Source organism: Haliaeetus albicilla, chromosome 5 (assembly GCF_947461875.1).
Source record: "Haliaeetus albicilla chromosome 5, bHalAlb1.1, whole genome shotgun sequence".
NCBI classification, from domain to species: domain Eukaryota; kingdom Metazoa; phylum Chordata; class Aves; order Accipitriformes; family Accipitridae; genus Haliaeetus; species Haliaeetus albicilla.
Genome location: NC_091487.1, coordinates 7,052,436 through 7,069,266, shown reverse-complemented (window position 1 = coordinate 7,069,266; position 16,831 = coordinate 7,052,436). Strand labels below are relative to the sequence as shown.

The 16,831-nt window shown below is 36.5% G+C and overlaps 1 protein-coding gene across 3 annotated transcripts in view; it reads right to left on the bottom strand.

Moving 5' to 3' along the window:
- Window positions 1-2,628: 2,628 nt before the first annotated feature.
- PPM1A (protein phosphatase, Mg2+/Mn2+ dependent 1A) overlaps window positions 2,629-16,831 on the bottom strand; it is a 35,935-nt gene continuing 21,732 nt past the window's right edge. For 2 of the 3 annotated variants that reach the window (XM_069783200.1, XM_069783201.1), the window contains exons 4-6: window positions 15,636-15,744; window positions 12,926-12,983; window positions 2,629-10,533 (exon numbers count right to left, since the gene is read on the bottom strand). In XM_069783200.1, coding sequence (XP_069639301.1) covers window positions 10,504-10,533; window positions 12,926-12,983; window positions 15,636-15,744 — 197 coding nt within the window. In that variant the 3' untranslated portion in view covers window positions 2,629-10,503. The remainder of the gene's footprint in view (window positions 10,534-12,925; window positions 12,984-15,635; window positions 15,745-16,831) is intronic. The other variant, XM_069783202.1, reaches the window with a different exon arrangement.

Below are 16,831 nucleotides of genomic sequence, written 5' to 3'. Positions count from 1 at the left end.
ATGCTGTACATTTCATTGCTAATATTTTCAGTAAAAGCCTTCTAAAATCAGCCTTCTGGTTTTTTCGTTGGTTCCCCTCCTCTGCCCCAAAACTGATTCCTGATATCCTGCCAGTCTCCAGTTCATTACTGGGAGTCCACAACAACCAACTGGAGGGTGACTTCACTTACTTTCTTATTCCAATTGTATATAGTCTTCTAAGATAGCTGAAGGTAAGCATTAAAATCCCCTGGATAAACAAAACAGTGCAACAACAGTAAAAAAAGGCCAAAACCACTCTGAAGTGTACACTTCAGGATACTTATAATATGAAGTAAAACATATTAGGATTAAGACTGATTTAGGTTGATTGTATCACAGACTCCCACTACATACATGCCAGGGGTGAGCACTACAAAAGCAATAAAGGACTCTTCTAAAGGAATACTTCAAAAGGCTTCTGGCCTTTTGGAAAAAGTAATTTGGGTAAGTAGGAAATGCAATAATAAAAAAAAGCACAGCTACAAAAGACCTGGAGGCTAGCTATGTCCAAATACCCTATTCCTACTGTCTAGATCTTAGTCTAGGGACTCCACAGGTTATTTTAGAAACAGACCAGAAAAGCTTGTTTCCTTAAATGCCTTTTTTTTTTTCTGCATGCTTGTAACATACTTTGAATTATTCTGTTGAAGTAAATTATACATAGCTGTTTTATCCTGTACCTTCTTATAGTTTATGGGACAGGATTCAAGTTTCAGAGAAAGGTGACTGTTCTCACCAAGTTATACTTGGTATTCACAAATGAGCAGCAAACTCTGACATACTATGTCAGAGTAAAGGGGAAGAGGCATGATGCAGCTTCAGCAAGATGGTGCTTCCTAAAGAGAATCAGCAGGACACTGGACAGTGTCACAGACACTGCTACTACTAAGTAGTAGAGGTAAAGACAAGAAAACACATACAGCTAATTGTATTTACTTCAGATCTGCTCTACTGTACAAATAAACTCACTGGTTTAAATGTCTATTCAACAAACTTTTCATTCAAGACAAGCCTAAGTGGTAGGTCACAGCAAAGTTTTCAGTCCTGTTTAATAGGATTAAAAACCTGGCTAGCAAATATTTTCTTAGAGGATGAACACCAGAAAAAGTTGCTAATTGGGAAAAGAAAATAAATCTCTCACAGCTGTCACTCATAAGTAGGATCTTTGAAAGGTTGCAGCTAATTTTAAGCTCTCCCACTTTCTGTAAAAACATTGGAAAGCTTGCACTAAAATTGGTAAATACAAATTAATTTAATCAATATATGAATTCTCATTATACTGATGAACTTCCAGTCCTGCAAGCTCACAAATGAGAGCCATACACCAAGTTCACTCAACTCCCACAGACTCTCGTGTATGCATATTTGCAGGGATAGTTGTCTTAGTTACTTCTACCAGTAACTGTAAACAATTCTTCTTGCTACTCTTTGCCAAATTCACCTTCACTCCTTCAGAACATGACATTAGAATAAACTCTTATATTCTGAAAAATTGCTGAAATCTAAAATTGAAATAGTTAAATGATTCAACTGGGCTTCAGAGTTCTACCTCTTTTAAATTAGCCCACGTAAATGTTGCCTGATCAAATTCAGCCACAATGGACACCTTAAGTTAGCTTAACCTTCCTATCTAAACAGCTCTGATGACATTCAGATTTATTATTACACATCAAGATTAAAAAAAAAAATTAAAATTAACCAATAATGCTATTCAGAGGTATAGTATTCTTTGGCTTTGAGAAAAAACACACTAAAATGTAAATTTCCAATTAGACAGGATAAAACATTCTTTTATAAACTTTGAGCTGGAAAACAAAAGGGATATACTTTGTCTCCCATGTTTGCTCCATTAATGTGAACCAAGGCTAACAGTCAATCATATCATAGCAATTTCAGTTTTTTAATCCACAGAAAAGATTCCCTTATTTTGCTAGGCAATGCAGTAGTTCTGATTTTTTTTATCCTTAAAGGGACGGGGCTGAATCTTTAGAAAAGACAAGTTTGCTCCAGGTCCCGGGTGACAGCAGAACACCCTCTTGCCCGCTCCCCTAGTTTAATTTGTATATTCCATGTCAGAATCCTACCAGCTCTCTGTCTATAAAGATTTCCAGGGAACCAATAACACATAGGGATTTTCCCTCCAAATCATACAGGCTAAAACCAGTGTCAAGATTTATTTTAGCCTTTAGCATCCTTAAATGCTTAGAAATTATATTAGAAAAGTCTATCCTGTATTTTACAGTACTGAATCGGGGCAAAAGATACAAATATATTTTGCTCCTGTGTGACTTGGTTTTCCAAAAGTTGGGCATCCTAATCAATCCCCAGCTCTCTTGAAAACCCCAGACCAGGTGGCCTCTGCGGAACACCGTGGCTGGAGCCAAGCGCACACTGCTCTATCTTGGAATTTCAACATGTAAAGGGGAAAACAGTGAAAAGGGGGATTTTTATTACTGTAACTAAAAATGATCAAAATCAGCACTCAATATTCCATTTTAGTATAACTAGCTTGAATCAGAAAACTGAAGGAGGCCTGGTAAGTTTGTAAATTAGTGACAATAAAACAGATACGAAAACACTTTATAGCATACCACTCAAATACACAAACACGATGTAATTGCCTGTTTTATTTAGTGGAATCACTTTTGTAGATCAGAAATATTTCCAATTCCCATTTACTCCAATGCAAGCCTCCACCATTGACAGGCATAATGCAGTTTGTTCAACTGATTCCAAAATAAAAAAAAAAAAAAAAAGAGAAAAAAAAAGTACAATCTCAAAAGTTAAGTTAGAAACTAAGTTCACACATTTTCTTTGGGACCAGGAATCTGTACATAGTACAAAATATACATTTATTGAACTTTCTGTAAACACACAGTTTGAATTGTGTAAAACTGTAAATAGTGGGTGAACTACGTGGAGAATAATTTATTATATATCGTTATACATTCTACTTAAGGAAAATAGTTATGCTTTTGTATATTACTCTGTTAAATTTATAAATTCCATAATGAAGCTGTGTAATCTGCAAACATGCTTTTCAAGCTTAAATCTCCCATTCGTAACACACATTTATACAGGTCATCAATGAAAAAAGTTACACTTTCCACAAAATAGATATAAAGAGGTCATGAATTTTCTAAAAAGACAGGCACAGCATGTCACTACAAACGAGACTCTTATGATACGACGTGGAGTCAATTCTGTGAGAAGACAGGTGAAAACTCTCTAATTCAGCATGTTTGTACGTGGTCTTAGTAACAAGACAGATGCTAGAAACCAAAATCTCTGCTTTGAAAGATTTATAAAGCAGCCAGTTCTGGAAATCAAACCTCACACTTTTCAAATATCCAGCATTCCCTGGTTAGGAGAATCTAGGCTTTTGTCTCGTATTAACCCTTCATCACTAGTAGTTTAGTTTTCCGAGTGGTGAACTACCTGGCATGATTTGCCACGAACATTTGCATAATTCAGCACTTACTCCAAAAACTAGATTCCTGGCACCAAAGAGTTAGATCTGGTTAATAAATGCAACTTAACTCTTGGTACTCAAGGTCATCGTGAATCACACCATCAGCAATAAAACGAATGCTAGGAAATCCCAACTTCCAGCATCAAATGGTTGCACGGCATTAAGCCGCAGAACACGTATTGGCAGGTTCTGCAGCACCTCACAAACTGGGGACTCTGTTGTATAATGCCCAGTTTCCAATTTAAGAGTCTGGAAATTTCAAATTGTAGCAGACTTGCCAATCTAGCATCAAACACTCAGCAAGAATAAAAAGCTTCCGTGAAACCACCAAAAAAGATCCTTTCAGTAGGTCCATCACTGGACACAGAAATAATGCTATGTAAATTCAGAACATTTATTCCTAGATTTTAAGGTCTCATTGTTTTTCCATCCTGGGTAATTCATTTTGGGTTTCATCTTTTCATTTATTCTTTACAGCTAAAAGCACTACATCAAAGGCCAAACCTCTTAAACTGTGCCCTTCTGATGTTTTAAAAGAAAAAAATGCTGACTTACATGTTTAAAGAATTATGATATTGTTATCTCCAATTAGTCTAACATTTTGCTTTAACATTACCACTTTCTTCCCTTTGACTTTAAAAAGCTTTTTCCAAACCAAAACTGAATAAAGGTTACATTTCTTTTTCATTCCAAGAAAAGTGGGACAGTTAAGGCTCCAACAATACACATGCAAACTTTATATACTGGGAGTGAAGCTCCATCAACATCAGCAGGATGTAAAGTTAAATACGCGCCTGATTTTCCCAAGACTATCTTAATTTAATTTTCCCCTGTAGTTTGAACAAAAATACTGTGCTTCAGCCTGAAAACCCAACAGTGAAAATGAAATCGGCTACTCAGCATTGCCATTGCTCAGGCTGGGTTGAATTCAGTAATGCAAGTGAAATTAAACTCTGGACCTCAGTCTGTAGGCATTGACAGAAGTAAAAGCATGCAATATTTTATGACCTGCCAGTCTGTTTTCTCGTTTTTCTTCTCAAAGATATTTCTCAAAAGAAACAACAATGGTACCTCCTTCAACTCTGGAGGCTTACTCACAATACGTATGGAGAGCCCTGTCTACTTCAGCTGTAAAAAAACCATGCTCCCACCACCTCTTCAGAGCCATACAGTTAATGGAAGCAAAAATGAATTTCAGTTCGAGCTCAATGTTACCGAGTGAGCTGAGAAGTGCAGATGTAGTGCTCTTAAAGGAGAATGTTACTATCTGACACAGCACTCACCCTTCCAAATAAATGGCTGGTTACATAGTAGTAAGGACCATTGATTTTATTTCTCTTTTTTTAGGGGAAAAAAAAAGTAGATGTCTAGCGATATTTTAAAAAGCATTTGGGCAGGAATCAGTACAAGTTAAGGTAAAAATCCAGCTAGGCATAAAACAATGTATAGTCTAGAGATCTGACCTGTCATCCCACCTCTACGGAAAATTTTGACACTTTCAGTATAGAACCATTTCATTAATTCTATAAAAGGCATTTTTAAAGTTAAGCCCACTTCCCCAAATTTTGTGGTTGCAAAAGGCAGGGGGGTTTTGCTGTTGTTGCTGCATTTAAAGCAAGCCTCCCCCACAACCCTTTCCTAAGAGACCGTTATCACTCCTGTTCTCTTAGCTTGGAAGCAAAGACTTTAGAAGACTGTCTGGGCGGGGGGGGGAATCTCATTTACTGCTACTCAAAAGGAACATCAAATAAAAAAATAGATAAAGCAAGGAATATGCAGAGAGCCTAGGTCACTATAGGTCAACAAATCCAACACAATCAGGAGATTAAAGCTCCAGACATTTTTTTCCACATATTAAGTAAATAGTAGAAATATTTATAGTTTTTTCTGGAAACAAGTTTTTTCAGTGGGAGATAAACTCAACTTTTAGCATGTTTTATATTTTTTTTTCTACTTGAAAGCATTTAGTGGTCCATAAGAATAACGACAAGCTTTAGTTTTCCTACAGCTTCCTGAACTTCTGTGAACAAATGCCACGATCCAGGTGACTGCTCCCTCATTTATAAAGCCACATTATTAAGCAAAATAAGGCTACAGAGTGCTTCAGAAGGTGCACACCTGGGTCCGCAGAGACCTGCGGACTGTGCAAGCACTCCAGAGACAGCTTAGCAAGAGCTCACCAAAAGACTGGATTCTCTGACAGAGAGCCTCTTCACAGACAGGTCAGCCAAAAAAAGTACTTAGCCCCAGATTGTTACTTTTAAATTTTGTTCCATTTTTACAACTTACAGCAGGAATCCCATTCATATTATGCACTACAGCATCCTAGAAATCCACATGTGGAGCCTCTTTTTACCACTTAAAGAGTTAAAAACCCCCTATCCAGCCAAGCAGAGACTTTACACCCTGTATTGGTATATGAAGACTCAGGTTATGATCATCTCAGACACACGCAGCGGTAGGAACAAGGAGCTATACTGGTTATCTAGGAGATGTTATTTTCACACCTCATAAAGCTTGGCACAGAGTAACAATTCTATTTTCTACAGAAAAAAGTCAGGTACAGCCCTATAGCTCTACACAATTTTGCCGTTTCTGAACCTAGGCAAGGTACATCAGGTTTGTATTAAAATACGGTATTTGCCAAATGATGAGGAAAAGGGTAACATTTTACTAAAGGTTAGTCCGCTTCAGACATGGCCAAGTTTAAATATCAAGAAATTTAAATATACGAAGTCATTTGCACATAAAAGCAATTCAAGAAGATGCAGGTAGAGATGAAGGTGAACATCTCAGCATGAAATCCTGATATACATTGAAATAAGGTAAACTGTAACAACCTTATCATTAACTTAATTGTGGCAGCCATGCTGTCTATCCCACAGCAGAGCAACGTAGGTCTAGAGAAAGCGAAAATATGTTTGTCAGCACGTAACTCATACACAAGATGACATTAAAACCAAAGTCTCATGATTCCAGTTTTAAGAAGAATGTTTACCAAAATGTTTGTCTTAATTATAGAGTGGAGAAAGATCTGCAAAGGCTTCCGATACTCCCTACAGAGGTCAATCATTTATCTGTTTAGGGTGTAGTTTCCCAAACTGTTGCAGAAGGGGTGGTGCAACCATTCCCTTGCTCTCAGTCCTGTCTCCCCGGCCCGCATCTTGCCCTAGTACCAGCATCCCATAGCTGGATGATCAACTTACCCAGATGAAGCGTACAGATTTTTTTTTCCTTTCTCCTAACTGCACGGCCACATAAGCATGAGTGCTGGCACAAAAAGGGCAGCAGGGGCAAACTTACAGCAATAGTTTAGTCTTGATATTTGATCATGAAAGCATATCCTTAGTTCATAAATTACTAAAAAATGAAATGCAATAGGAAGTCTATCCTATCCCAGTGTATCAAATTAAGATGGGATTCTTACCAGGGAATCAATTGAAGTGAAATTTTGTTAAATCACCTTTTTAAGTTTCCAATTCTTGAACTGAGCAAAATGGCTCAGAGTTTAACCTATATAGCTGAGACAGTACCAGCTTTGCAGTAATTTAATGGACACTGAAGTCAGTTTATCGTAAGTACATGTTAAAATGATTACCTTTGGCACCTGCAGGAACTATCAAGGTAAGTGCTACCATTACTCATCTGCTGCTTAATATTCATCAGGCACCTTGCTAGTATGACACAACCTAGGATTACTGCAACTCAGCGTAGTTTAATGACAAGCAGATGAAATTTCTCTCTCCGATTCTGACTTTTGCTGGAAGATTAAAATGAATGATGGCCACACATCAAGGTCTTTGTGGGGCTGCTTCCTGGCTAGGTAAGAGCAAGCCAGCTGAAAGGCCCTGGCTTCACAACTTGCACAGGACCCCCAGATTTCTGCCCTACCACGTGTACCGGGGACTCCATTGATACAACGGGACCCTACTTAATGTAATTGCATTTAGTTAACCCAACATTGGTTTTAAAACACATTTTAGAAGCCTCTGTCTTGAACATATTTCAATGCTGAATTAGTGAGAATTATTTGAAACACTTGTCTATAAAGCAGTACAGGTATTCTCCCAGAATGATCAGTGAAACATTTAATCTGACTATAACAAAACTCACAGAAACTGAAGCCAGTGAAGCTGTCAAACGTAGAAGGAAAACAAAGTCGCATGGCATACGAAGCAAAGTAGCTTTACAAATGTAATTTCCTTTTAAAAACAAGCAAATTGGGACCATCCTATTTGAACATGTATTTAAAAATACATCTTTTAACATCACACAATTTTCATTTTTGTCACACAGGAATCTTTTTCCAAGAGGGAAATAAATAGCACACAATACTTTAAAAAAAAAAAAAAATTGCTGCCTTGCCCCTGAGGTGCTAATGTTTTTTTAGCATTTAAAAAAAAGTTTCTGGTGCAAGAAGGAGATGCACAAAGGTGCAAAAGTGCCTTTTCCTTTTCAGAGCGGTGAAAAGTAGAGCTTGCCTCTGTTCTAGGATGCTTTATATACTTAGTTCGCATATTTTGTAATCAAAATCTGTATCTAAAATGGCAGTGTTTATGCATACATAATAGATTCAGTGCTCTGACCTCATCAAAACGCTGAACATAGGCAGGAGAGAGAAAGGCCTGAAACGGGCTTTCTTCCGCTACCCTCAAACCTAGTTACATCGCCTGTAGCAATAGCAGAATTATGTTCTTTCTAACCTTTAGGAGACCTCATAAGAAGAGGCTTCAAATGTATCATTTGTCACTGAGACAGTTTAAGTGATTATGGTTTGAAGTATGGCTTTTCACACCACAGTTTTGCTTCCGATTTTTAAAGTTTAAAAACTCAAAGGTTCCACAGTCCAGTTCAACGTTTTGCAGTTTCCAAAACTAAACTTTAGTCTCTATGAAAAAGGACAGAACTTTATCTGCCTAGTCCTAAATTAGGTTTAGCTTTTTGCACTAATACGCCATGTATTATTAAATATGCTTGTTAATTAGGTGCCTGTGAAGCTATAACTTAACATTATTATAGTTTTGCACTCTACAACAAAATTAGACATTTTAAGCATTTATTCATAGGTAGGTAAGGAACTGGTTCTTAAAGCAAAAATTGCTATAAATTTATAAATACAAATAGTGCTTATGTTTTCTTCATTCATGCTTGAACAGATTACAAACTGAATACAATGAAGTTACGTTTAAGCACCCCACATAGACAAGAGGGATAAAAGAAAAGTTTGCTGGTATATACTATACTTAGTTCCAAGACACTATAAGTTACTTTTTCACTGTCCAGTGTTCCCTAACTCTGCATTAGTTTTAAGGCTATATATACAAATATGTATATTTCAAAGTTAGGGAAAGACAAATATAGCAAAATGCATTGTACTACATTTTCCTATCAAAAAGTAATTATACACCAAGTTTTGATTCTGTTTAACTGCAGTAAATGTTACAATCTACTTGTTTTACTGATTTTCCTTTTGGGGAATCTGCCTACTAAATGAGTAAACTACATATTAAATACAATATTCTCAACCAAAAAGACAATACAAGGTGCACAAAACAGCAGTTTTGCAAACACGACTGACTTGAACTTAATTTTTGTATGCTCAATGGGAGAAAGCTAAGCTTAAATCAAATTAGTTTATTATCTTATAAAATTTTAAATTAGAATTTTAAACAACGAACAGTTAAATATTGTCAACATGCTATATCTCAAATCACAAGTACTGTTTAACCACTAGTCTCTCATTCTAAGTAAGTGGGTCAATTAAAAACACACACCATAAAATGTTAAAGATTGTCAGGCTTTGACAAATGTATTTTTATCAAACAGTAGGCAAATTCAAACCAATGCACATCTTCAGTGGGGAGAAAAAAAACCACAACACCAAAAAGCCTGAAAAAACCCACACTTGTAAAAAATAGGGTAACGGATTAATCCCACATCATCCTCTAGCATATGGCTATGTCTTGGGCAATAATCAAAATCCTTCCCATTTTAAAAATGGGCTACCAATTAATAAAAATATTCTTCCACAAGTAAAATATCATTTACAATGGCACCAACATTTTAAAAGGCAGGAAAAAAGGAATTACACATTTATGGATAAATTTCTTGTTTGTTAAATCAAGCTTTATTGATAAAATGGAATTCAAAGTATTTTACTTGGAACAGCAGCAGACCCAGCCAATCAGGATTGTAAAAATGCTGCAGACTCCTACTGTATGTAGAAAGCTGCCTGTTCGTGCTCAGTGATTAGTAGTTTCAGGTAAGGGTTAATGAAAAAAGAGGTGCAAAGAATCAAGGCATTGTAATCCCAAGGTTCATACGTGTATGAACACGATACTATTAATAGGGCATGATTTAACTCCCACTGAAGTCAAAATCAGAACTCCCTTTAACTCAATGTGAGAGCAGGAGTGTGTCCAAGAAAACAATATACGTTTGTTGAAGAATGTGCACTACTCTTAATTATTTTTCCATTGCCAAGCAAATTCACACACTGTAATTTCTGGTAAGTTTCCCACAAGTTCAGCTTTCATATAAAACAAAAAGTTATCTTTACAGTTTTGTGCACCTCTTGAGCACCTAGCTGGCTAGGCTGCTGCTCCTTGCAATCCAAAACCACAACATGAATTTAAAGGGATATATATTGTTGCATCACACAAGCCAAACGTTTCTTCTAACCTTTATAGTGATTTAAAGCAGTTCATAATTAAATATGAGCATTTTGTACAAAGACAATTGCACTTTACAAAAACAAAATCATACAACATAAATTGCTGGAGTCTGATTTACAACATGAATTATGGTTTGAAATCATGTTTACAGAAGTCTGTTTTACAAAAAAGATCAGTTCCTGGGCTAGATGTCATACTGCTGTAGTCAGTCTCACCAACACATCATATTCCCTTCTTTAATTAAGGATGAGGATGGATGTTAAGAAGGGTCACTGAGGTTGGGCTGCACTTTCATTTGAAGGATGAAACGTGAACTCCACAGCTAGATGAGCAGTTTTACCACATATCATCAGTTGAGGCAGAATCCTTAAAGAAAAAAGAAGGAACCCTTTAAAGTCTGGAGTGCCCACAGTTACAGCAGTTTCTGGATAATCCAGACTGAAAAGGGTAAAGACTTAAATCATTTTAGAAGTCTGTTTTCTCTCCCCTTTCAGAAATAGCATTTAAGAAGTATCTAAAATCCACATATGCTTAATTAATGAAGTATTAGTACCAAGACATTTCAAAATCTGACCAAGTGTTTTATAATAGCCTTATCAATCCTCAAAATAATATCCTAGGAACATTATTCAAAACCATTCTGAGTAGTCAGAAGAAATACAAAATGGATACACTTACTACACAGGTGCATTAAAAGAGCAGGATGTGCCTCATGCCATTTGTTGCTATCATTACCATCTTTTGTGATTTCAGCCCTCCCTCACTTCATAGGAAGACAGTCATCAACTGACACCCTGTTATAATTCAGATCAATTTTAACACTTGTAATTTAAGGTTAGAAAAGTGTAGTTTGGGCAACTGCAGGAAACCCTAACTTAGGGTGGTAATAAAACCACAAAGAGAAAAAAATGTATATAAGAAAAAAATTGGAAGCAGAGACATGCCATGCTCTAAATCATAACTATGTGGCCACACAACATGGCGTTAAACCATGCATCCAATACCTGAGTATCCCTAAAATTTGGTCCATTTAGGCCCACAGGCAACAGTGGATTTTGTGTAACTACCACACCCCTGAATAATGTTTAACTGATTCCTGCTATCAGGTAAAAAAAATCCTAGTACAAATCGAATATTTAATTCTAGTACATGTTTTTAACCCATTTGCCTTTATGTCATGTCTGTTTCCATTTCCCTTGCTTAGATTGTTCTATATTCAGCTTTCTCTAACTCCTCATCAGTTGGGTACACAGGTTAACACCACGACTAAGAAGGGGGACCACAGCTCGGTAGCTGAAGCAACAGCTAAATCAGTAGCACAGGCATCAGAGCAAACTGCTTCTGTACAGCAATCTTTGGTTGTTTCAGCGTGCCTGCTACCTCCCCCTAAGTAATTAAGGGCCATGATGGGCTTTAACAACAGTTTATGCTGGTGCTTCCACAGCTACACTTCTCTCATTACTAGGACTGCAGGAGGGAGAAATATTACTCCTCCTTAAAAGCACTGCCTTACTGATTCCTGCAAGAGAAAAGAGGCTAAGTCTCCAGCAATGCCACATACGACAATTTCTTAGCACTAAAGTTCTGCACCCTTCATTCAAACTTGCACACAGAATTCATTACAAACCATACAGAAGAACAGTTGGCACGGAGGTGTAGTAAAAAAAAAAAAACACACAAAAAACCACAAATCACTAAAATTACCCTTTGCAAAAGTACCACCTCCAGTTTTTTCTTCAAGACCAAAAGTAGCAAAGGAGAGCAATTATATGAAAGACCAAAATGGCTGTGTTTGTTTCAAGTGCAAGGATGAAGAATAAAAGCAGTAGTGAGTAAAATAGTGAGCTGCGTGCCAACTATTCAGTATGCAGATTTCTGTATCCAAGTTGCCAACATCATCGCAAAACAAAGAAGTTTGTGTACTGTACATTTGTAGAAGAGTAACATACTATAGAATGTATTTTGTAGGTAAAGCACCCTCTTTCAGCCACTGTTTAGGAATTTTTATGCTAAAGATATGAGAACTGCCAAATAAACTAGCACTCAGTTGTGAAGCCAATACACAATTCTTTAAGTCTGGATGCATTTCACTTATGTCACATCTAAGCATGTAAGTAATTTTTGCTGATAGGTAAAGGACCAATTTAACTACTTTATGAAGTACAGCACTTCCAGTGACAGAACATTGTTTCCAGTGATCTAACTGCAACTGGGATCAGTGTTCATATTTTAGAGTTTTGCGGTGGTTTTCCCTGCTGACAGTGGCTTCATGTCACTGATCACTGACATATAAGAACCTAAACTGTATGCTTGCTGTAAGATGCTCTACGCTTAAGAATAAAAGTACTTATGCAGTCCATTTGTAAAGTTAATATATCCTTAAAGCTGACAGTTAGAAATCTGTTTATCCTACAAGTATAGCCTTCTTGATATCTGGGGAAAAATGTCTCCCATAAAAGGGAAAAAAAAAATACATGACTCCACTGCACCACTGGGCAGGAAAGAATTTGGAAAACCAGGCAGGATTCAAATAATGAAATTCCATGGGACAAATTAATCAACCATACTGGAGTTTTGAGACTATGATCAGCAGAAGGCAGCAGAAAACAATTACAAAACATAGTCCAAAGAGCACAACATTGCTACTGCTTCTTTGGGGGAAACTGTCTTTTAACAAGAACTAGCAATATGTTTCTTTACAAAACAGCTAAAATAATTGGGGTGGGGGGAAAGATAATGTAAGAGAAAGGATACTTACAGTATCATCATTCCTGTAGGGGTTCAGTCTGTTATAAACAGCTTCAATCACACTCCGTCTAGAGCAAAAAAAAAAAACAAACCCACAAGACTTTAAGGTTGTGTCTTTTTTTTTTTTTTAAGTCAAATTCCCTAAGCATAATTTCAATTTAAAATGCAAACTTTAAAAGGTTTTAAATTCACAGAACCAAGTTTACTGCAAGTTAGCACTAAGCATCATTAAACATTGAACACAGCTGCTGTATCCTTTAAAACCTTTAAGTTCAAGATTAACAAAGCTGAATACCACTCAGATTTCAGCAGGAGGAGAGCACAATCTGACATTCAGTAGAGGCTGCAATGCTGCTTGGTGCTACGTCTCCTGACTTTGAAAAAGGGTGTCAGAAAACTTGATGGACATTGAATGCCCTGATTATTTGTGTGTCTGATGAACACTGCAGTAGTACTTCATGTATTATGGAACTTGCATAGGGGAATAGAGGTTTTTTTATTTTCCGGATGCACAAAAATTGCATTCTGAAGTATGTTTTTGTTAGTGTTATATTCTGAAATGTACTTTCCATGTGCAAACCTGGAAAAATTATTTCTGAAGCAATACCCTTTTACAATAATATACGTCCAATACTCTCCTGCAACTTTTCTCAAAAAAATTTAAACTGCAAATAGCAGTCCTACGTATCCTATCTTTAGACTGAGAAGAATTTTGTCTGGTAAAAAAATATTAAAAAACTATTTCAAGCGTCTTTAGAGTTTCCTCCTTTATAAAAATGTGCTTAGCATATTTAAGATAGCTTATAATTAACTTTTGTCTCTGGGATTCTCTGCTTTTCTAATATCAATAGGAAACATTGATAAAATATTAATAGAAAAATTGCAAACAACATGTAAACGAGCAACATGGGGGGGTGTTTGTGGTTTTGTGTTGGGTTTTTTTGTTGTTGTTGGGTTTTGGGGGTTTGTTTGTTTTGGGGGTTTTGGGGGGGGGGTGTTGTTGTTTTTTGGTTTTTGTTTTTGGTTTTTTTTTTTTTCCACAGGGTGGAATGGTTTTCTTGAAAACTGATACTCAAACCAATGTGAGCCTGAAGGAAGAGGAAGCCTTTGCCTTACCCAGCATATAAGGAAACAACTTTGGAGGGGGAGCAGGAAGGAAAGAGGGGAGTAAAAGACAGGAATTATAGATTGGACTTTAAAAGCAACTTTCCTCCAGATCCCCTTCTGCAGAACCAAGTATGACGAAGTAGCAGACCACAACTGCGATACAAAACAAACTTCAAAGAACAACCTTTTAACTGCTCATGAATGCATGCAGAGCAATCACAAAGGAGTGCATTAGAAGAAAAAAAGCAGATGATAGGCTTCATAATCATCTCATAACACTGAAAAGTCAGGAACTAACATGCAGCAGTATAAACATCACAGTGAACTAGTGAATGATTATAGGGCATGGAAGAGGCTGAATTTAAAGCAATAAAAACAAGCAATTACACACAAAGTACATTGCACATATGAACTGGAAAATTTCCCTGATCCTTCAAGAAATAGGTGTCTTTGATTCTAAATAAACGCAGGTTGCTTGAAAAGCATTATTTTCCTTCCAAATTGGCAGTAGTGCTTTGAGTTACACTAACATCCAATTAAATCCATACTTCTATCAACCCCTATTCAAACTAGCATCACTAAGACACGAAATCCCACATAAATCAGTCACTTCAGCATTTCCTCATAACCATGATGCTACTGCTAGCCAAAGGAGATTGAGAAAAATCAGTTTGTATGCCATATTTCATGAGTAACTGACTCATTGATACTTCAAGACTACAGCAACATGTCCTAAATAGATGCTGCTATTACATATAAAATGGGCATCTCTTCTTTTCCTAGTCAAACAGTTTGTGTAAGAACAATTTTGTTTTGTAGAAGTCATCTACATTCATTTACATACCTAGAGTCTTCATGTTTTGGTGTAACAATACAAGAATCATACTCTGAAGGGTTAAAAATATAGTCTGCACCACATGTGCCCAATCCATTTTAACACAGCGCAGGTTCACGAACAATCTTTTGAACCAAAAAGCACTTGGTTTGCTATGCAAACAAGCTAAGCACATTGCTTCCTTTAATAATGAACATCAATTTGAGAAGCCACAGAGCATCAACACTGAACTCTTGAAGGACAAAACCAGACTAAAGCTGTACATTTAACTTTTGTTTTTTGATAGACTTCTATCTAGTTTTCAGATTTGTCACAAGCAGACAGATAGAGAAGCAAACTTTGAAGCAATTACAATATTGCTTTAGCTATAGACAAGAAAAGAAAGCTGCCAAGCAAAACATCATGTACATATCACTTCTTGTAAAAGTGCAGAACTACATATTCAAGTAACTACTAAAGTCAGGGCATTATTTTGGCATCTTCAAATGTAACCTCCCACCCAGAAAACACAGTTAATTACAAAAAAACAGACACACTCAGGCCACCCTTAAAAACCCCCAGTCCTTCCCAAAACTACAGTTTGACATTTAATTTTAGTAGTGATTCAATTAACTCTGTTCTTATCTTTTCATTCAGAACAACTGAGTAATAAAAATCAGAAAACAGATCACCACCTTTTGTCCTGTACCCCTCTTCCCTCCCCCCCACTTTTAAGAGTGGCCTTACAGTTAAGTTTTGATTTAAATCAAAAACCACATTTACACTGATGAGAACTCACTTGCTTGCCAATTCACCCCCTGGCGGGAGGTTTGGGATGCTCTCAGTTGCTAACGTACGCATCACGTGGACTAAGTCTGGGACTCCTTCACCCTGCTTCTTTATGATCTCTGGGAATCAGAAGTACTTTTTTTGTAAGTGCAGTCCAAATTTAACTTAAAAAGATTGAAACACTCAGTTTTATAAAAAGGTAGCTTAACTTCTCTTAATATATATATTAAAAAAAAAAAAAAAGATGACAGACCATATTCAACACGGTAAATGTTAACTTTGGTTCCATAAGAAAAAGAACCTGTAACAGATTTGACAAAGACATATTGCTAACTGTTAACGTGCACACTGGTTTTAGAAATACACAGCTACCTAATAAAAGTGGGAAAAAATTCTTTAATGGCTTTCCTACTATACATTAGATATAACAGAAGATGTAATATCTTCCCAACAAAAATCCCTGGGCATGAGACATATCATCAGCTTTATCGCTGCAACAGAAGATAAAAGATTATCGCCATCATAGAAAGCATAATATTTTCAAGAAACAAAAGGTTAGACATATTAAAAATAAATCCCATGGCTGTATGTATATTAGACAATACTTGTACCTTACTGCATTACAGCAACATGCAAATTTTAAGAACTATTACATACAAATTAAAAGCCAGGGACATTACATCTAAAAGACAGTTCCACCTTCAACTCACTTAAGGGATACGTGGATATTGGGCAGTTACTTAAAGCTGATCCACTCCAACTTCTGGGTGAAAAGAATCTGTACTATAGCCACAGTCACGTTTGATTAGAAATTCATTCTTTAACTTTACTCTTAGGCCAGGGGGGAGGGGGTGGGAGAGGGTGGTGTTATTTTATTTTTGTTTGTTTTTTCCAAGTCATAAGCACATAATTTTATTTGAACTCAAGATATTTCAGACCATACCATCCCTGAAGAGTCACTCTTTAAATAGGGATTTTATGAAATTTCAAGAACAAGCACGGTTTTTTAAAATGCATCTCATCAATTTCTCTGTAAACATGAGCTCTTAGAAATTGTAAGAGATAAGAATTATTAAGACCTGGCGCTGTTGATCTTCAAGTGAATACTGCAGCACACATACAATAACGTGTACATACGTGCATATATATATACATCCACATATGTCTATGTACCACTATTCTTCATGTAATAAAGCATTTACACAG